The sequence below is a fragment of the Dendrobates tinctorius genome, unplaced genomic scaffold, assembly GCF_039654945.1.
Source record: "Dendrobates tinctorius isolate UK_male_01 unplaced genomic scaffold, ASM3965494v1 ptg000014l, whole genome shotgun sequence".
NCBI lineage: Eukaryota > Metazoa > Chordata > Amphibia > Anura > Dendrobatidae > Dendrobates > Dendrobates tinctorius.
The window spans coordinates 27,043,780-27,066,500 of NW_027361682.1; the positions used below are offsets into that span (position 1 = coordinate 27,043,780).

Sequence of the window (22,721 nt, forward strand, 5' to 3'; positions counted from 1 at the left end):
GTCACACTGACCAAACAATGATGAAACACTGACCAAATACTGATGAAACGTCATACTGACCAAACAATGATGAAACACTGACCAAATACTGATGAAACGTCACACTGACCAAACAATGATGAAACACTGACCAAATACTGATGAAAAGACACACTGACCAAATACAGATGAAATGAAATGCTGATCAAACAATGATGAAATGACACAATGACCAAATAATGATGAAACGTCACACTGACCAAACAATGATGAAACACTGACGAAATACTGATGAAACGTCACACTGACCAAACAATGATGAAACGTCACTCTGACCAAACAATGATGAAACACTGACCAAATACTGATGAAACGTCACACTGACCAAATAGTGATGAAACGTCACACTGACCAAACAATGATGAAACACTGACCAAAAAATACTGATGAAACGTCACACTGACCAAACAATGATGAAACACTGACCAAATACTGATGAAACGTCACACTGACCAAACACTGATGAAACGTCACACTGACCAAATAATGATGAAACGTCACACTGACCAAACAATGATGAAACACTGACGAAATACTGATGAAACGTCACACTGACCAAACAATGATGAAAGTCACACTGACCAAACAATGATGAAACACTGACCAAATACTGATGAAATGAAACGCTGATCAAACAATGATGAAACGACACAATGACCAAATAATGATGAAACGTCACACTGACCAAACAATGATGAAACACTGACGAAATACTGATGAAACGTCACACTGACCAAACAATGATGAAACGTCACACTGACCAAACAATGATGAAACACTGACCAAATACTGATGAAACGTCACACTGACCAAACAATGATGAAACACTGACCAAATACTGATGAAACATCACACTGACCAAACAATGATGAAACGTCACACTGACCAAACAATGATGAAACACTGACCAAATACTGATGAAACGTCACACTGACCAAACAATGATGAAACGTCACACTGACCAAACAATGATGAAACACTGACCAAATACTGATGAAAAGACACACTGACCAAATACAGATGAAATGAAATGCTGATCAAACAATGATGAAACGACACAATGACCAAATAATGATGAAACGTCACACTGACCAAACAATGATGAAACACTGACGAAATACTGATGAAACGTCACACTGACCAAACAATGATGAAACGTCACTCTGACCAAACAATGATGAAACACTGACCAAATACTGATGAAACGTCACACTGACCAAATGGTGATGAAACGTCACACTGACCAAACAATGATGAAACGTCACACTGACCAAACAATGATGAAACACTGATGAAATACTGATGAAACGTCACACTGACCAAACAATGATGAAACGTCACACTGACCAAACAATGATGAAACACTGACCAAATACTGATGAAAAGACACACTGACCAAATACAGATGAAATGAAACGCTGATCAAACAATGATGAAACGACACAATGACCAATGTTGAAACACTGATGACATACAGACCAAACACTGATGAAACGACACGCTGCCAAAAAGTGATGACACACTGACCAAACACTGATGAAACACTCATCCAAAACACTGATGACACCGATACAATTTTTTTGCGTATGTGAAAAACACTGATGTCTGAGCGAGGCCTGATGGGTAGAATGTTGACTTGGCGAATAAATACCTAGTGTGGGCATTATTTTTTTTTAATTTATTTATTTTACTCATTTATATAGCGCCATTAATTCCACAGCACTTTTCTTTGTGAATGTATGCTGGTATAAAGTAAATACCAGATGGAAAAATATGACAGTAGGATAAGATCATGCAACAGATGCATAACCTGCAAAGAGATGTAGACTTAAAATAGTATGGGGTGCACACATTTTTAATTAAGAGCTACTGAAAAATTCTCTTATTTTTTATTTTAGATGTATTGAAACTATGAAAAACAAAATTATGGTAGGTTGTGAAGGTGGACAATAAGATGCCCTTAATGAATGGCTATGTTCCTCTAGGTCCGTTTCAGACACAATACGGATGCAGTGTGGTGTTGATATTATGGATTTACCATCCATGGGTTCCAACTTAAGTAGAGCAAAATCTGCAGCCCATGCTTTAGTGGACATGTGTTACATACAAACTTACATGCCAAGGAATCCCCCTTGCATCGTAAACCATGTAAATGTTTTTACCCTTGCAGATGCCTTTCTCAAGCCTAGTGAACAATATTTATAACAATGAGCCACTGAATAATAAAGCCTGCCCCAGCCCCGCAGTGTGAATACTTCATAATACACTGTGGGGCGGGATCTGGGGATGCAGGCGCGATAGCTTGATGGCAGTTCCCGGGCAGTGCGCACTGCGCATACCCGAGAATTGTTGTCACAGCGCAGGCGCCCGACAACATGAAACGACAAATACAAAAGAAGGAGGCGGTGCAGGGACGCTATAGAGGGGAGTTGATGGACAGCTGGGAGGAGGGACACAACATTCCTCTGTGTCAGAATGCAGCTATGAGGAACGGTTTATAAAAGTCTATATTTTGGCGTTCATGGGGGTCAGAAACAGAAGAGCCACCTTCACAGAATGCAGCCTTAGTGCTGCTGAAGGTGGCTCTTTTAGTTAAAAACGCTCTGGGGGGGGTGACAGGTTCCCTTTAACTAGTTAACAGCTGCTGGTGGATCGTGATTTCACCCCCGACTGTTGCGGGCAGATCAGCTGTCATGTGCCCGGAAAAGTACGGGCTCAGCACCAGTGCCCGCACCAAACAGGGGGAGTCTGGCATGGGCGTACTATTAAGTCCAATGTCCGAAACAGGTTAACCTGCTGTCAAACCATTTATCACTATATGGTATGTAACACTGTCTCAATAGAAACTGACTGTCCAGTCAGCAGCGAAAGCATTGAATCCAATCCGTTTCAATTTTTCATGCATTTCATGTTTTACTGTCACCGTGCTCATCTGAGAGATTAATGACACCTCATCAGAACATCTGTCAACAGTAGAAATGTGAAAATGTGAAGATGTATTCTATGAGTGTGCGGAAGAGGTGTCATCACCAGGAGATGCCTTGTAAAGATTTGTGGCTTAACATAAAACTACAGGTGATCCTACTGCATTAACTCAAAAGAGAAGAGCAGCTTTAGATGATATGGGTAATTACCGAAGAATAAAATCAGATCATGGAATGTTGGAAGGGACTTCCAGGTCATCATGACCAACTCCTTGCTCAATGCAGTATTCACTACACCATCTCATACAGCCTCTGTTTAGACTTCCATTGAAGGAGAACGCGCCACTTCTCTAGGAAGCCTGTTCCGCTCATTGATCACCCTCACTGTCAAAAAGTTTTTCTAATACCTAATCTGTATCTTCTCCCTATCTGTTTCATTCCATTGCTTCTCGTGCAAATGAGAATAAGGATGATCCCTCTACACTCTGACAGCCCTTCAGATATTTGTAGACAACTATTAAGTCTCCTCTTAGCCTTCCTTTTGCAAGCTAAACATTCCCAGATCCTTTAACCCTTCCTCATAGGACATACTTTGCAGTCCACTCACCATCCTGGTAGCTCTTCTCTGAACTTGCTCCAGTTTTTCAATGTCTTTTTTAAAATGTGGTACTCAGAACTGAACACAGTATTCCAGATGAGATCTGACAAGGAAGAGTAGAGAGGGATAATTACCGCATTTGTAATAAAATGATGGTGCTTCTTATAATCCATGCGTCTTATTGCTTACCGGGGTTGGTGGCTGCGGTGAAGCGGGGTCCAAGGATTGCTTCTGGAGGAGGCAAGAGTGGAGCGTTGCTGCAGGCTGGGATGAGGGGGTGTTCGGATGTGCGGCGCGCCACTGTGGGTGTCTGATGCTGCTGCGGGTGTCTCCAGTACTGCGGGGGCTCTGCCGACATTTTGTGAAAGGCCAGAGCACCCACAGTTCCATAGTTTCCTATGCGGTGGACTCCGGGAAAATGGCTGCCAGGGGCGGCGCATGCGTAGATAGAGATCTCGGCACCAAGATCTCGGGAGATGAGAGTCAGAGCTGTAAGTTACAGAATTCCCACTTTGACCAGCTCAGAGCAGAACAAAAGGCTTGCTGCCATGTTGAGTCCATGCAGTCAAAATTGTTATGATTCCATAAGGAGTTATGGAGATACTATATGTCCTGCACAACATAAAGAAGGATTTTTCCAGCGTCTCCAGGAGATAAAATAATAATTGCTTTATTGAGAATATAAAATCTTCATACCATCAGGTAAAAACGACATAAAGAGGCGTATGGAGGGGAGCAATTTCCTACGCGTTTCACCCTAAGAGGGCATAATCATGGAATGTCCTAGCCATACATACATGTATGTTTCTGAGTTCTCTGGACCAGACCAAAAACCTTACAGAGTCTCGATCTGTTCTAGCAAAACTAGAAGTCAGGTAGTAAAGCTGTGTTTGGTCTTAAAGCGTAGCAGGAGCCCGACTGGATCCGATGGCGCCAGAACCGCTACCCTAGGATTGTCCAGAAAGGATTTATGATCTTTCATTGGCTTTGAGGACTTAGCTTCAAACCTCCAGGGGACTATCCTATGGGGATAAAAATGTGTGACCAACCAAGGGATTAAATGCTCCTGCAGAGCTTGGCCTAGCGCTTTTTCTCTGGGGAGGTCGCAATGACATATTGCGTGGGGATAGGTCAAGGAACAGAGGGGTCCACAAGCCTCCCACGTGGCAACCCCTCCCCCATAAGCCAGGACTTTCATCTATTGGTAATTGACCCATATAGTAACATGTATATTTCTTGTACTGTACCCTGCATTTGCATATCTGACCATTATAAATGTATAACCATTGTGCATATAATGTATTGTATAGTGTGCCCTTAAGGCGATTAAATATATAATTTAACCTTGGGCTGCTCTTTTACCTCGATTCACAAATCCACATGTGTGCTGCTCGGTTTAATTTTCCATGCTACCAGGTGTTAGGAGTCAGATTTCGGCCATTACTAGGCAGGAATCTAGACCCTCACATGCTGCAGTCTCCTGCTCTTTGTCTAATACAAAGGAGATTGCAGAGGAGATTGCTTTACAGCAACTCTCTCCGGAGGCTAAAGCGGGAGTCACACATAGCAATCTCGCTAGCGAGATCGCTGCTGAGTCACAACTTTTGTGACACAACAGCGATCTCACCAGCGAGATCGCTGTGTGTGACAGCGATCAGCGACCGGCCCCCCTGCCAGTATCGCTGATCGCTGCAAGAAGCCTCTGGACATTTCTTTGGTCGCTGGTCTCCCGCTGGCCAGCACGCATCGCTGCGTGTGACAGGCGGGAGACCAGCGATCAGCTGTAAAAAATAATAAAAAAAATAAAAAAATATTGTTATTCTCACCTTCCGACGTCCCGCGCAGCCATCCCGCCTCTCTTCACGCTCCCGATCCCAGTGATCCTTTGCACGAATGACCGTGAGACGTCGCGCTGCCGCAAGACCGTGACATTCTCGCGGTCATTCTCGCAAAGGATTACTGGGACCGGAGCATGGAGAGAGGCAGGATGGCTGCGCGGGACGTCGGAAGTGAGAATATCAATATTTTTTATTTTAATTCTATTTTTTTTACAGGGATATGGCATCAGCGCTAACGAACACAGTGATGCCGGGCGCTCGGCATTGCTGTGCTGATCGCTGGTGAAGCTGTCTGTTTGACAGCTCACCAGCGATCACATAGCGACTTACCAGCGATCCTGACACGTTGATATTGTTGTCGGGATCGCTGGTAAGTCGCTATGTGTGACTCCAGCTTAAGTCCTTCGTCCCTTCTTCTGAGCATGCTCATGGGACAATCGCCCATTGGAGTTCAGGAGTCAGATGCTCAGGTCCTGCTCCAGATTCCATTGGCTCAGCTCAGAGATCTGGAAGCCTTTGGAAGGTCCCATTTGCTATAAAAAGCGCGCATGGCTGTTCCGCCATGCGCTAGTATAGTCATACTTGCTGCAGTTTGTATGTTGATGGATGCATGATCTGGTGAATGACTCATTTGAAACCCCATTCCTTTGATACTACGAATGTGTGAGGGATTGAGTTAGAGCCAGTACCAGCGCCAGCGCGCCATTGCTCCAAGCACACTTGCTAGCGTCTGACATCGCGCCTGTGTTTTCCAGCGGTGTTACCTTGTGGCATTATCCACGCCGCGCTGCAGTAGCAGCTTACTGGTTGCGTTTGCAGTTGCAACGCTCTATACACTACTAACTACGGTAAGTATGTGACTGCAATACCGTGTTAGTTACTCTAAGTACCTGTGACACTAACAGGCTCAGAGTTATTGTGTTTATGCTTTGTGTTATAGCTCTGTGATTTAACAGAGCTTTCCCTGTGCACCTGGGTGACGTCAAACCCCGTGCACACTACCGCCATTGTGCTCTGTCCTCATCTAGCTGTGGTTTCTCATCTACCGCACGGTGGACCCTGAGTGGTGAAGGCACTTTATTTATATTTTTTATTTAGTGCCTTCCGCCACTCCTAACACAAGGGCTGGTTTCTGGCCCGCTGTAATCCCATTAACAGACCAAGGTTTTATCCAACGAGGAACTGGTGGTAGTTATACCAGGATAATAAGGTTCTGTTTCATTGGGGCTAGTGAAAGGAGCAAGAATAGCTATAGTGTATTATTTCAGAATTCACTATTAAAATATCCTCAGGATTAACAGGAGTATAGCTTGGAGAATTTCCCTTAAATAAAATACAACCTTTAATTGAATAATATTAAAATAGATGACTCTGGGCAAAAAAGTGACACAAAACTATAATAAAGACATACATAAAGCGCTAGTGCATTACCATACAGGAAAGATATATATCTTTGTACCTTGTTGCCATTAGATAGAAAAATATTCAGAATTGAGAGTCCTCAGTGGTTGATACCTTTTAATGGCTAACTGAAAAGATGGTAACACATTGCAAGCTTTCGAGACTACTCAGGTCTCTTCATCAGAATTCATTCATTGTTATTAGTCTAGCCTGATGAAGAGACCTGAGTAGTCTCGAAAGCTTGCAATGTGTTACCATCTTTTCAGTTAGCCATTAAAAGGTATCAACCACTGAGGACTCTCAATTCTGAATATTTTTCTTAGTGCATTACCAGTGCTCAATAAAAATAGATTGGTCTCACCAGTATGTTGGAAGTTCATTGTAGCAGATTCACATAACACAGGAACAAGGTATACAGTCCATATAAGAGGGGGGATGAGAAGCTTCCTCTTATTCCCTGTCGTGCCCCTGCATTGCTCCTGTCCTCACAAGGACAGAGCCCAAGTGTAGGGTGCTACGGGTTACCCACCATCAATCTAAACAAGTAAATCTCCCTACGCATTTCTTCCCCAATGGAAGGGATTCATCAGGAGAGCTAAATAAGATATTAATGGGGCAAAGATAAATATAGTGGGACCCTGCAGTGGCAGGAGACCCTTTTTTCCTCAGGTGTGACCATTTGTGTCGCAACCCACATACAGGTGAATGGTATAAGTGAGCCCCGCAATCTGGGCTAAATAGAGGCGCGCTATGCCTCCCCAATCCTCGGCGTGTAACGTCATCAATGATAGAAATTTGTCTAAATAAAGTTGGGTTGGAAAGTAGAGATCAATGCCAATGAATAGAACCGCCTACTGGACTCCTAAAACCAAAAAGAGAATATTTTCAGTTCAGCACCTCGTGCTCAATATGAGGCTGACTGCCGAAAAGGACAGTGCATTCAAACATGACAGGTTCCCTTTAATAGGACCACCTGGCCCATCAATTGCTGCCAATTTAGATTGTGTTCTCAATAAAAACCACACATCATCTGTCATTCTCCAACTGCACCCCTTCCAAATGTCCCTGCAATCTGTCACCAGCTCTCGCCACATGATGGATCACTTTATAATGGAGGCAGCTCCACTCCTGTCAATTAGTAAGACACAGCATTTAACCCTTATACAGCACAGGAGGCCGAATGGCTGCAGACACCTGTGGCGGCTATACGTTAATTGAACAATTGACTGCCAAAGGCCTGAGTTATAAATAGGTGTGAGAAGACAGCAAAGGCACAAGGCTCCAGGGCAAGGGGAAAAACAAACAGAAAATCCAAAGCTGCCCAATGTCCTTACACATCTCTACAAGAAGTAAGTGACGGAGCCGTTCCTTATATTGATCACACCAGCTAAGAGAGGGATAGCAACTATCACTCAAGGCAGTGAAACAATGATGGCTGGTTAACACAATTTCTATTGAAACTCCTGCATTATGCCACACTGATCTAATGGGACAGCACTGTAATAAAGAGCAATAAAGTAATATATTCAACATAAATACGCTGCAAAAAATATTAGTTATTTTACTTCTTTTTTGCCTTATCTTAGACACCTCCGAAACTGTATTAGCGATATTAAATAGATAAAAAAGGGAATTATAGAGGCTTTTTTTAGCATAATATTAGCAAGATTTTGTAAATTCTCATCCACATCGTTGTTGCTGTATTACTCAGAGGATTTTCCTGGGAAAATCTGGATGGAAAATTAGCAGAATATACAACCATTGGGAACACACAATTAGGGCTTGCTCATACTGCATGACCGAGTGCTATCTAATGATTTATTTTTCAGTCTATAGGTGCGTGTGAAATATCAGACGGCACTCGGATGTCATCCAAGTGCAGTCCAATGTTTGCACACACCCGTCTGATGATGCTTTCATGCGGGAGAATGGGCTGAGTGTCATTAGCATAATCGGCACGATTCTCTCGCATAAGATTATAGCTGTGTGACCCCGGCCTTATAGAGACTAGCTGTCACCACAGAATGACTGTTCAGAGCAAGTACAGGCACTCAGTGTACCCTGGGCGTGGCCAAACATTTATGTGCACCTTTCCACCTGCTTGTTTTCCCTCCACTTACACCCCCGCCACTCTTTGATTGATGGTTCTGGATTCATAGAGCTAGAGAAGGGCAGAGATACATGGAACAACAAGGTGGTGGGAAAAGTGCACTTAAATATTTGGCCAAGTCACTGTGCATCAAGCGCCTGTACTTGATTTGACCATTCTGTGCTGACAGACTATCTTTGTCTTCCAGCCAGGCACAAAACAGTAAGGAGGAGGACAGAGGGGAAGGTTTCTGCTTTAATCAGTTGTCATACAGCCTGGCATACAACAGTAATGAGGAGGAGAGAGGGGAGAGGATCCTGCAGCAACCATTCATCTTACAGCCAGATATAGGACAATAAGAAGAGACATGGGAGGATCCTGCTGCAATCAGTTGTCATACAGCCAGGCATACAACAATAAGGGGAAGGAGGATAGAGGGGGAGGATCTTGCTGCTACCAGTTGTCATACAGCCAGGCAAAGTACAATAAGAAGGAGAATAGAGGGGGAGGATCCTGCTGCAATCAGTTGTCATACAGCCAGGCATACAACAATAAGGAGAAGGAGGATAGAGGGGGAGGATCCTGCTGCAATCAGTTGTCATACAGCCAGGCATACAACAATAAGGAGAAGGAGGATAGAGGGGGAGGATCCTGCTGCAATCAGTTGTCATACAGCCAGGCATACAACAATAAGGAGAAGGAGGATAGAGGGGGAGGATCCTGCTGCAATCAGTTGTCATACAGCCAGGCATACAACAATAAGGAGGAGGATAGAGGGGGAGGATCCTGCTGCAATCAGTTGTCCTACAGCCAGGCATACAACAATAAGGAGAAGGAGGAAAGAGGGGGAGGATCCTGCTGCAATCAGTTGTCATACAGCCAGGCATACAACAATGAGGAGAAGGAGGAAAGAGGGGGAGGATCCTGCTGCAATCAGTTGTCATACAGCCAGGCATACAACAATAAGGAGAAGGAGGATAGAGGGGGAGGATCCTGCTGCAATCAGTTGTCATATAGCCAGGCATACAACAATAAGGAGAAGGAGGAAAGAGGGGGAGGATCCTGCTGCAATCAGTTGCCATACAGCCAGGCATACAACAATAAGGAGAAGGAGGATAGAGGGGGAGGATCCTGCTGCAATCAGTTGTCATATAGCCAGGCATACAACAATAAGGAGAAGGAGGAAAGAGGGGGAGGATCCTGCTGCAATCAGTTGCCATACAGCCAGGCATACAACAATAAGGAGAAGGAGGATAGAGGGGGAGGATTGTGCTGCTACTAGTTGTCTTGCAGCCAGGCAAAGTACAATAAGGAGGAGGAGAGAGGGGGAGGATCCTGCTGCTACTAGACATCTTGCAGCCAGATATAGAACAATAAGGAGGAGAGACATGGGAGGATCCTGCTGCAACCAGTTGTCATACAGCCAAGCAAACAACAGCAAGGAGAAGGAGGATAGAGGTGAGATGATCCTGCTGCAAACAGTTGTCATACAGCCAGGCATACAACAGCAAGGAGAAGGAGGATAGAGGTGAGATGATCCTGCTGCAAACAGTTGTCTTTCAGACAGGTATAGGACAGTACGAAGGAGAGAGGTGGTTTAGGCTGATCTTTCAAAATACAAGAACAGGGTAATCTGAATTCACCCAGCAGCATCACAGATTTATGTATCAGACACTGGTTATACACAGGAAGACTCTGCTGAGCACATCTGTGGACCCAGAGCTCGCAGCAATGTGAAGGGTTAATCGATGCTTCGAGGGTCTTACAACTTGTCATCCAGCATTAGTGCACACCATTCTCAGATAAAAGGTCCTGTTACCTCTCTACCCTGGTTACATAGCAACATACCTTGTCGCAACCCCTTAACCGTTTCACGTGTCCATTCTGCCCTCATCAAGTGTCAACAGCATGCATGAGGGTCGCAGTCCTTAATTACCAGCCCTCACTGCCTGGTAACGATAAGATAATGGTCTATGAGGCAGCCTGGAGTTTGACCTTTTGTGTGGCGCAAGTGTGATTAATTGCTCCATCACCCAATTAATGGCACATAATAATTGTACCAGCGGCCATGCCCTCTATCGAGCACCTGCCTGGCATTGTGCTGTCTTAAGTCCTGTAGTTATTCATTTCTGCATGGCTTACTAAAATGGTTGCCAGTGCGTTGTCTTGAGTGCTGCAGCTCGGTGCCAGGCAGGAAGCAATTTAGAAGATGCTTTAATAATACACAGCGGGAAGGGAAAAGATGGTAAAAATAACCTGTCATCTTGTTAAACAAAGCATTCTTTATCTGTAGCAAAATTTTATGTTGTCACCGTTAATAATAGCAATAGTAATAAGCAACAATAGGCATACGGCTGACGGATTGCAAATGTAATCACGTCCTACACTGAAGCGCTGCATTATGATTACATTCCATGAAAAATTCAAGTTATGGGATCATTCTCCCTTCTCAGCCATTAAACGTACACGCTAGGGTCATGGCTTCTGCTAATAATGGAAGACATGACAATGTGACATAGCATGACACATCCAAATTTTCACTGATTGACCTCATTGATGTTAAATGGATCCATTGGGGTGACGGTATTTTGGATTACAAGAATAGTGACAACCTAAGCAAAATGCAGGCTACTACTATTTACAGCAGTGTGTACTCTGCTTCATACAAAGGTAACGTGTGAGAAGACGATCCTGGCAGTGATAAATGGTACTCACCAGAGCCGGCAGAAGCTTATCGGCAAAATATACAAAGCCGGCACCAAAAGAAAAGCCAACAGCAGCTGGAAGGAAAGCAAAGCTCCCATACTGGCTGGACATCTCTATAGCAGGGGCCAGGAGGGACCAGTACGAAGCAGCCAGCATAACCTGTGAGACAGAAAATACAGGGATAAGACTAAAGATAACTCAATTCTGTTTAAATAATAGTTTATATGTACGATGCTAGGAAGAAGAACCATGAGTGACTCAAAACGCATCACATTTTTGCTCTTGCCTAATCTCTGCAAAATAGTTAATACAGCCATCACGGAATTTTATTGGATGGACATTTCATCACTTTTCTTCATTCAGACTGTGTGACCTGGGCACATGGTCGCAAGTTAGCCTGACTTTCTTTTGTTCATCTGTCATTTATATAGTTAGAACACTCTAGCAAATTACACACCGACCAAGACTGCAGCTGACTGTACCCTTACCGTTCACGTATTGGGCCTCGATCCCAACAGCGACTAGACGTGTCCAATATGATTTGCAGAATTATTGTCCACGTCACGTGAACCAGAGCCCTGCAAACCAGGGCTGTGGAGTCGGAGTCGTGGAGTCGGTGCTCACTTTGGTGGAGTCAGTATAAAATGGACCGACTCCGACTCCTAAAATATATAATAAATTGGGTACAGTAGTTCAATGCAGAATGTGCTGAATATTTTTTCATAGGAATTTGGGAAAGTTATGAAATGTCCTATAAATGACTGTTCTATTCCTGATCTAAGGCTACATTCACACACAGCATTTTTCCTGCGTTTTTTGAGGATACGTTTTTCAGTTGCAAAAGCAGATCAGCTTTTTAAAAAACTGCATCACCTGAAAGGTTTTTGAGCTCATAGATAATGTTTTCAATAGCTAAAGCAGATTAGAAATCTGCTCTATCTATTTATATATCCATTTATCCATATCTGTCTGTCCATATCATATCTGTACCAAAAAGAATGAAAGCCAGATAACACACAGACTAACACTCCTTTTTTTTAGCACCAGTCAGGTACACCTCATAGCTGCCCAAAAGGACGCCCAGGACAGGCATTGCTCATCTTCAGTAACATCAACTGATAGTTGGAATAAATAGACTGCATTCATCACCACATCTTCTTAAGGTGCAGGCTTTATTTTCAAGTGTAGGGGTGTGAAGTATGAGGTTCTGCAGAAGCTGAGGTGTGCAGTATGAAACTCTGTCGAACAGTACGAGATTCTGCCCCCCCAGGTTTGATCCTGGCTACGCCCATAGTGTGAATGTAGCCTGAGGACCTAGGCTTTATCTTAGCAGGGTTAAGTCATAGTGTGTTAGTGTGTGTGTGTATGTGTGTATATATATATATATATATATATATATATATATATATATATACACACACACACACATATACACACACACATATACATATATATATATGTCTATATATATATATATATATATATATATATATATACACACATACACACACAGTACAGACCAAAAGTTTGGACACACCTTCTCAATCAAAGCGTTTTCTTTATTTTCATGACTATGAAAATTGTAGATTCACTCTGAAGGCATCAAAACTATGAATTAACACATGTGGAATTATATAATTAACAAAAAAGTGTGAAACAACTGAAAATACTGTATGTCTTATATTCTCGGTTCTTCAAAGTAGCCACCTTTTAGTATTGCACCAATGATTTGTATTAGGAAGCACTACAATTACAAAATCCATTTTTTTCATAAAGCACCTTCTGATGACCTACTCCCCCTGCCCCTATATGCATGTGTTGACCCCTCACCCCTGTGAGAATCTTTTGAATTGGTATTGTGAGAATACCAGAATCTTTTTTAAGTATCTTGTCTGTGAGGCAGCACGGTGGCTCAGTGATTAGCACTGCAGCCTTTCAGCGCTGGAGTGCAGGGTTCGAATCCCACCAAGGACAACATCTATAAGGAGTTTGTATGTTCTTCCCGTGTTTGCGTGGGTTTTCTCCGGTTTCCTCCCACATTCCAAAGACATACAGATAGGGAATTTGGATTATGAGCCCCATCAGGGACAGTGATGATAATGTGTGCAAACTGTAAAGCGCTGCGGAATATGTTAGCGCTATATAAAAATAAAGATTATTATTATTATATGTATTACATGTGATTGCCTACATTGTTGTTACGATTTAATAAAGAAGCATTCATTTTTGCTTCTTTATTAAATGTAGTATTTGCTCTGCCTGACTATGGACGCCATGGGTTGTGTCCAGCTCAGGTGTACACATGCATGTGAACCTAGTCTTTCAGCTTTCTAACCAGATTGACTGTCATGGAGCTTTCCAGATATAGTTCTTGAGAACTTCCATGTGGTGGGGAATAAGTGTCATGTGCATGAGGAATGATACTACTGCAATTGCTTACCATTATGACTCTCATCCTGCATTTATCACCAGTTTTCACCTCTGCAGACTCTCTTACTCTCTAATTTTCAATATATATATATATATATATATATATATATATATATACACATATATATATACACATATATATATACACATACACACACAGTACAGACCAAAAGTTTGGACACACCTTCTCAATCAAAGCGTTTTCTTTATTTTCATGACTATGAAAATTGTAGATTCACTCTGAAGGCATCAAAACTATGAATTAACACATGTGGAATTATATAATTAACAAAAAAGTGTGAAACAACTGAAAATACTGTATGTCTTATATTCTAGGTTCTTCAAAGTAGCCACCTTTTGCTTTGATTTCTGCTTTGCACACTCTTGGCATTCTCTTGATGAGCTTCAAGAGGTAGTCACCGGAAATGGTTTTCACTTCACAGGTGTGCCCTGTCAGGTTTAATAAGTGGGATTTCTTGCCTTATAAATGAGGTTGGGACCATCAGTTGTGTTGTGCACAAGTCTGGTGGATACACAGGTGATAGTCCTACTGAATAGACTGTTAGAATTTGTATTATGTTAAGAAAAAAGCAGCCGAGTAAAGAAAAACGAGTGGCCATCATTACTTTAAGAAATGAAGGTCAGTCAGTCCGAAAAATCGGGAAAACTTTGAAAGTGTCCCCAAGTGCATTGGCAAAAACCATCAAGCGCTACAAAGAAACTGGCTCACATGAGGACCGCCCCAGGAAAGGAAGACCAAGAGTCACCTCTGCTGCGGAGGATAAGTTCATCCAAGTCACCAGCCTCAGAAATCGCAGGATAACAGCAGCTCAGATTAGAGACCAGTTCAATGCCACACAAAGAGGAGACTTTGTGCAGCATGCCTTCATGGTAAAATAGCTGCTAGCAAACCACTGCTAAGGACAGGCCACAAGCAGAAGAGACTTGTTTGGGCTAGAGAACACAAGGAATGGACATTAGACCAGTGGAAATCTGTGCTTTGGTCTGATGAGTCCAAATTTGAGATCTTTGGTTCCAACCACCATGTCTTTGTGCGACGCAGAAAAGGTGAACGGATGGACTCTACATGCCTGGTTCCCACCGTGAAGCATGGAGGAGGAGGTGTGATGGTGTGGGGGTGCTTTGCTGGTGACACTGTTGGGCATTTATTCAAAATTGAAGGCATACTGAACCAGCATGGCTACCACAGCATCTTGCAGCGGCATGCTATTCCATCCGGGTTGTGTTTAGTTAGTTGGACCATCATTTATTTTTCAACAGGACAATGGCCTCAAACACACCTCCAGGCTGTGTAAGGGCTATTTGACCAAGAAGGAGAGTGATGGGGTGCTACGCCAGATGACCTGGCCTCCACAGTCACCAGACCTGAACCCAATCGAGATGGTTTGGGGTGAGCTGGACCGCAGAGTGAAGGCAAAAGGGCCAACAAGTGCTAAGCATCTCTGGGAACTTCTTCAAGACTGTTGGAAGACCATTTCTGGTGACTACCACTTGAAGCTCATCAAGAGAATGCCAAGAGTGTGCAAAGCAGTAATCAAAGCAAAAGGTGGCTACTTTGAAGAATCCATAATATAAGACATATTTTCAGTTGTTTCATACTTTAATTATATAATTCCACATGTGTTAATTCATTGTTTTGATGCCTTCTGAATGAATCTACAATGTTCATAGTCATGAAAATAAAGAAAACGCTTTGAATGGGAAGGTGTGTCCAAACTTTGGTCTGTACCGTATGTATGTAATCGATATTATACAGTGTATTACATATTTACAATTTATTACAGTTTTTTGTGTTCTAAAGTTGTATTCCAATAAATAGATATTATGTTCTATCTAAATATCTTGATTATTGGATCATAGAAATGATTAAATGTCTGATGTTCACATTGTACTACAATAAACTTTTCACTTAAATATAAGCAATATATGTGGGAGTCGGAGTTGGAGTCGGTGTAAGGGAAATTGAGGAGTCGGAGTCGCAGGTTTGGCTTACCGACTCCACAGCCCTGCTGCAAACTTGCTACTATTCACCGGCATCCTCTAACTTGCGACATTACTACCTCATGAAGGTCATCATGGCACGACCTCAAGGGGCCCAGGATGATAGCAGGTAGTATAAAGTTTTAAGGGTGCTAAGAATAGTTTTTCTCTACTCTAATAACCACCCCTTTGAGACAGAATTGGTCTTAAGAGTTTTTTCGGGATTATTCCCAACATCAGGAGAATGACATGGCCAGATGATAAAATACAGCATATAGTGTTTCTCTTGAAATAATATAATCAGGACAACATAATATATTCAAAAGTATGCCACAAAATGGCCTATCTGCCACATAGACCCATGATAGTAAAACAACACCACACTCCAAATGCATGGCAAAACGCACGTTGGGGCTGCGGGTCAGGTGTTGCACAGGGGTAATCATGGGCAAGAGTGGTCAATATAGATATGTCTTTGGCACTGTTTGTATCTTAACACTGCACCTATTTTTTGGTACATTGCGGGATCTATGAGTGTATACTTTATACTAATTGATTGACAGTCCTTCTTTTAGTATTGCACCAATGATTTGTATTAGGAAGCACTACAATTACAAATATCCATTTTTTTCATAAAGCACCTTCTGATGACCTACTCCCCCTGCCCCTATATGCATGTGTTGACCCCTCACCCCTAATACCAGAATCTTTTTTAAGTATCTTGTCTGTGAGGCAGCACGGTGGCTCAGTGATTAGCACTGCAGCCTTTCAGCGCTGGAGTGCAGGGTTCGAATCCCACCAAGGACAACATCTACAAGGAGTTTGTATGTTCTTCCCGTGTTTGCGTGGGTTTTCTCCGGTTTCCTCCCACATTCCAAAGACATACAGATAGGGAATTTAGATTATGAGCCCCATCAGGGACAGTGATGATAATGTGTGCAAACTGTAAAGCGCTGCGGAATATGTTAGCGCTATATAAAAATAAAGATTATTATTATTATATTTATTACATGTGATTGCCTACATTGTTGTTACGATTTAATAAAGAAGCATTCATTTTTGCTTCTTTATTAAATGTAGTATTTGCTCTGCCTGACTATGGACGCCATGGGTTGTGTCCAGCTCAGGTGTACACATGCATGTGAACCTAGTCTTTCAGCTTTCTAACCAGATTGACTGTCATGGAGCTTTCCAGATATAGTTCTTGAGAACTTCTATGTGGTGGGGAATAAGTGTCATGTGCATGAGGAATGATACTACTGCAATTGCTTACCATTATGACTCTCATCCTGCATTTATCACCAGTTTTCACCTCTGCAGACTCTCTTACTCTCTCTAATTTTCAATCGACTATGCTGCTATGATTTCTTCTATACTCTACACACAGAGATGTGATGGATTCCTTCTCTCTAATCAGCACCATCATCATATAGGGCATGATATAACAGCACTGAGCAGTGTAGCTGTGCATCCAGCACCTGAGACACAACAGAAAGCTGCAGCTCCCTCTTTCTGCCTCTTCCCTATCCATATTCTTCAATCTGCAGCTGTAATTTGACTCTTTAGTAGGAAAACAGTCTGTCTTTTTGAGTATAGTGCATATTAACTGTTTTTTTAGATGAGATTAGAAGGTGGAGGATGAGAAATGCTTCATAAGTGGAAAATGAAATGTATTTTTCTGATAAGATTTATTACAAAGTTTCATATATTCGCTTGTACTATTAATTTCTGCAAAATCTGTTGACCATTTTACTGAGCTAGTGGGTGCAAACTAGCTGCTGCGAGGTCTTCTATACACTGCACAAAAATGTGATGTATTCCTGCAACCCTTTCTTTAAGCAATAAAAAACTAGAGTCTGAACTGAGAAAGTAAGTTATTGTGTAAGCACAATGTAAGTGCATATTAACACATGACCATTAACCAGAGAAAGCAAAAAGCACAAATATCCTGAAATAAAAAGTAAAAAATAAACTGCAAATAATGCATAAAGGTAATAATAATAATAAAAGTATTTAGTAAACATAATTTTGATCAAAATAAAGTACAAGCCATCCCGCCACGTCACGGCAACCCTTGTGGGACAATCCCTACTCTAGTATTTAAAACCTTTTCACTTGCCAAGTGACGTGAATGTGAACCAGGATCGAGCGACTGAACCACTAGTAAAAGCTTAGGCCAGCTTTTTGTTTTCCCTTTCTCTAAGCAGCAGCATCACGGAAGACATAATAAAACAGCAGTGTAGCTGTGTATCCAGCACCTGAGCAAGATACAACAGTTACTAGAAAGCTGCAGTCCCCTCTTTCTGCCTCTTCCCTGTTCATAGACTTCAATAAGCAGCTGTAACTTGATTCTTCAGTAAGCAGATAGTCAGTTCTGTTTTGTATATAGTGGATTGTAGAAATTTTTTTTAGATTGAATGATGAATTCAAGAGGTGGGGATGAGAAATTGGCCATCAGAGGAGAATGAAGAGTAAGAAAGTTTATAATAATTCTGTTTTGTGAAACGAGAATTAGGTACCAGTTGCTGGAATCAAGCAATGTTCACTGGTTCACACCTCAATATGCCTCCTTAGGATCTCTGTAGGGTGGTGCACTCAAATCAAGGTAAATCATAAGAAATTGAAAGAATTGGAGCACTCGCCCAGATCCTTTTTGTTGTGCAATTTTATTCCAGGGTGAAAAGTGACATCAAACCAAATTAGAGTGCGCAGTGGAGGTAGCAGGGGAGCAAAAGGGTAACAATGTTATGAACTTTTGACCTTCAGGTTCTGTATCTCACCAAATACTACAGCTTCGAAGGGGAGACTGGCATAACTTTACAGACTATCACCTTGGCAATCTCATACATAAATTTGACTTTCATATGATTAGTTATGCAGTTTCTTGTCATGTTACTGCTTTGTTACTGTTTATCTCCTAAAAATCTAAATTTTAATTTTATTATTTTGTTAGTATTTTGTAAATCTACTTTTGGCTTTCAGCACTGCCTGAATACTTCTGGGCATGCTCTCGATCAGATTCAAGCATGTCGACCGAAATCTGAGGTCTCTTCTACACATTCCCAAAGTTGGTGCATATTTGTCAACTCAGCTGGGTATGTATACAGCTTTTTTCAACTCTACCCACAAGTGTTCAATTGAGTTGAGGTCTGGAGACTATAGGGGCCAATCCAGCACCTCTATTTCATTGATAGTGAACCATTTCTTTGCCATTCTCGACATATGCTTCGGGTCGTTTATCCTGCTAGAACACTAAATCGTCCTTTTCATTCCCATAGTACTCGAATGTAGGAAGTAACTCGTCATGTAGGATATTCACATATAGCTCAGCATTGAGACCACCATCGATCCTGGTTAAGTATCCAACACCTTTGGCTGTGAAATTCCATATCATCAGGTTTCCTAAAGTGAACTTGACAGTTCCATTAATTTCTCGATCTGATAGCCCCTTTTTCTACTGATTTTCATCTCATCTCTCCAAATCACCCATTTCCAATCTTCTACTGTCCAATTTTCGTATTGTTTTTCAAACTCCAGCTAGTTTATCATGATGATACCGAAGTTGAGGCTTTTTCACCTTTTTTGGGCAACCATTAAAGACTTGTGTAATGTGTGTCGCACAGTGCTTGCATGGACATCTGTGATCTCACTATTATGAAGAATATGAGCCACCTCCACTGCTGTGTTTTTTGAGCCAGAACTGATAGACCTTGTGATGAGTCGACATTTTGCCTGGACATTCAGCTATAGGCTTCTGAATGGATGAATGGGCTTCATTTCATATTTCTCCAACTGTCATGGTACTCACATGATGCAGTTTGGAAAATTTTCTTGGCTGAGACACCACTATAGATGAGCTGAATGATGCAGTGTCTCTTTTGTTGGGAAATCTTCTTCATGGCTACTTATCAATTTGAACCAGTGACCTTTCTCTTGGGAATAATAATAATCTTTATTTTTATATAGCGCTAACATATTCCGCAGCGCTTTACAGTTTGCACACATTATCATCGCTGTCCCCAATGGGGCTCACAATCTAAATCACCCCTAACAGGTGTGTGGGAGGAAACCGGAGTACCCGGAAGAAACCCACACAAACACGAGAAGAACATACAAACTCCTTGCAGATGTTGTCCTTGGTGGGATTTGAACCCAGGACTCCAGTGCTGCAAGGCTGCAGTGCTAACCACTGAGCCACCGTGGGAATCAACCAAATATTACACTGAGCTATTAGGGAATGGGAGAACAGGTTGCATTTTGTAGTATACAGGAAGAAAAAGATTTTATCATCACCATGAACAAAACCGTAACAATGCAGTGACATAATTGCATAATTAAATCATATGAAAAATATTTGCAAGTCAAATTTGTGTATGAGATAGCCAAGATGATTGTTGTCTCACTTTCAAAACAGTAGTGGATGGTGAGCTATGAAGCTGAAAGTCAAAAACTGAAAACATTGTTACCCTTTTGCTCCTCACTGTATATCTGCTCATACTATCATTTCTGCAATGTTTGATGACCATTTTACCGTAAAAAGTCAAAACCCTTTCAAATCTTGTTTCTCATCTGCATACACAATTCACAAGATTTGGCTCCACTTCAAGCCCACATTTCGACATTTGTGATTATTATGAAGGAAAGTAACATTATTTCAGTAGGAGGTTGAAAGCAAAATTTTGTACAACATAAAACAGACTCCCGCTGCTGTTGTCCATAATATGCAGAGCATTCTGGAATAACTTTTTTTTTTTGCTTTTACAAGATGATATTTATGCAGAGGCAGGTTTCCACAATACACGTACATCTCTTGCTGGGCGAAATATTCATCACAGCCGAGTAACTTTGATTGACAGCATAGAAAATCAGCCATTAGGCCCACACTGCTCCATTCACAGCTCCGGCAATATGCGCTGTATCGTATAGCGTAGTGAAAGGTAAAACTTCTGAAATCAATCAGCACTTTACTATTAAGGACTCAATACACTTTTTTTTTTCATTTTTATACTCTCAGAAATGTAGATTATTTATAAAAGGGGTGATTTACAATGTTACCAAACTGTGGCTCTATTAAATTCAGTATCTGGTGACCCCCCCCCCACCACAACTGCAGGTATAGGGTCATTATACAATTCTCTAAAATATATTTGAGGTATGGGAAAGTAAAAATGTTTGAGGGACAATGCACACAGATTGGGAAATATATCACGCACTACAGAACATTGGCAGAACTTCACTGTGAGAACCATTCTTCTTAATGCAATCATTGCAGAGAAATGGAAAAATTGTGCTGATCCATTTGCTACATTAACTTCTGTGATTTTGTTGCAGATTTGCTGACACTGAATCACAGCACTTTATCATAGAGGCAGTTCAAATCGTTCCTTAAAGGAAATATGTCAGCAGGTTTTTTGCTATGGAATTTGAGAGCAGCATGAGGTAGACACAGAGACCACAATTCCAATGATATAACACTTACTGGACTAATTGGTGCATTTTTTATAAAATCCACGATTTAGCTCCTTTTTATATAGCAGTGCTATGAACGCTGAGCTCTGTGTAACCCTGCCCACACCCCTGATTGAAAGCTTCCTGTGAACACTGCCAGAAAGCTGCCAATCAGTGGCAGTAGTGGGATTACACAAATTAGCTGTACTGCCTTAGGCCTGTTTCACACATCAGTTTTTTTCGTCAGTTAAAATCCGCTAAAATGGCGGACAATGGATCCCGTTCCTGTACTGACCACAACGTTTGTCACCGGACCGTTGTTTTAACGGATGCGTCGAAGGAAGAATTTTAAAGGAACAGCTGCCTGGGGGGAAGAGAGAGAGAGAAGAGAGAGAGGGAAGAGAGAGAGAGGGAAGAGAGAGAGAGGGAAGAGAGAGAGAGAAGAGAGAAGGAAGAGAGAGAGAGGGAAGAGAGAGAGAGGAAGAGACAGAGAGGGAAGAGAGAGAGGGAAGAGAGAGAGGGAAGAGAGAGAGGGAAGAGAGAGGAGAGAGAGAGGGAAGAGAGAGAGGGAAGAGAGGAGGGAGAGAGAGAGAGAGAGAGAGAGAGAATTTTTTCAGACGCTAGAACTGAGTTTAGGGTTAAATTTCTGACACAGGCATTTCTCCCGGGCATGCGCAATAGAAAATGCGGATCCGGCCGGGGAAAAAAACGTTTCATTGTCCGTCCTGTCCGCTCAGCGGACGGCAAAATCTTGGCGGTTCCATAAAAAAACAGATCGAACGGATGACCATCCGTCAAGATCCGCCGTTAATACAAGTCAATGGGGAAAAAACTGATCCGCCAAGAAAAATAGCGGATCCGTTTTTTTGCAAACCGGCGGATTTTGACTGATGGGGAAAAACGGATGTGTGAAACAGGTCTTAGGCTACTTTTACACTTGCGTTTTTTTGCGGGCAAGTCGGACGCACAAAAAATGCAACAGGATGCATTTTGTGCGCCCGAGCGCACACTACAAAAAACGCATGCGCATACAAACGCATGTGTATGCGCACCTATGTTAAAGTATAGGGGAAAAAGCATGCTTTTTTTGCGCTAAAAACAGCGCAAAAAAAACGCAAGTGTGAAACCAGCCTTACACGCGACACCTAGTCCGGTGGTAATACTCTCCTGCTGAAAAACAGTGGGTGAGCTGAAACTACTGCAAGCTGCAAATGACACATCCCTGGAATCAGGCTCTTTTGTCCCTA

General features: G+C 42.1%; 1 protein-coding gene across 5 annotated transcripts in view; it reads right to left on the reverse strand.

Annotated features, from left to right (window-relative positions):
- The window catches only part of SLC39A11 (solute carrier family 39 member 11), a 641,085-nt gene that overhangs the window by 411,899 nt on the left and 206,465 nt on the right, over positions 1 to 22,721 (reverse strand). For all 5 annotated transcript variants that reach the window (XM_073560128.1, XM_073560111.1, XM_073560102.1 and 2 more), the window contains one exon: positions 11,605 to 11,754. In XM_073560128.1, coding sequence (XP_073416229.1) covers positions 11,605 to 11,754 — 150 coding nt within the window. The remainder of the gene's footprint in view (positions 1 to 11,604; positions 11,755 to 22,721) is intronic.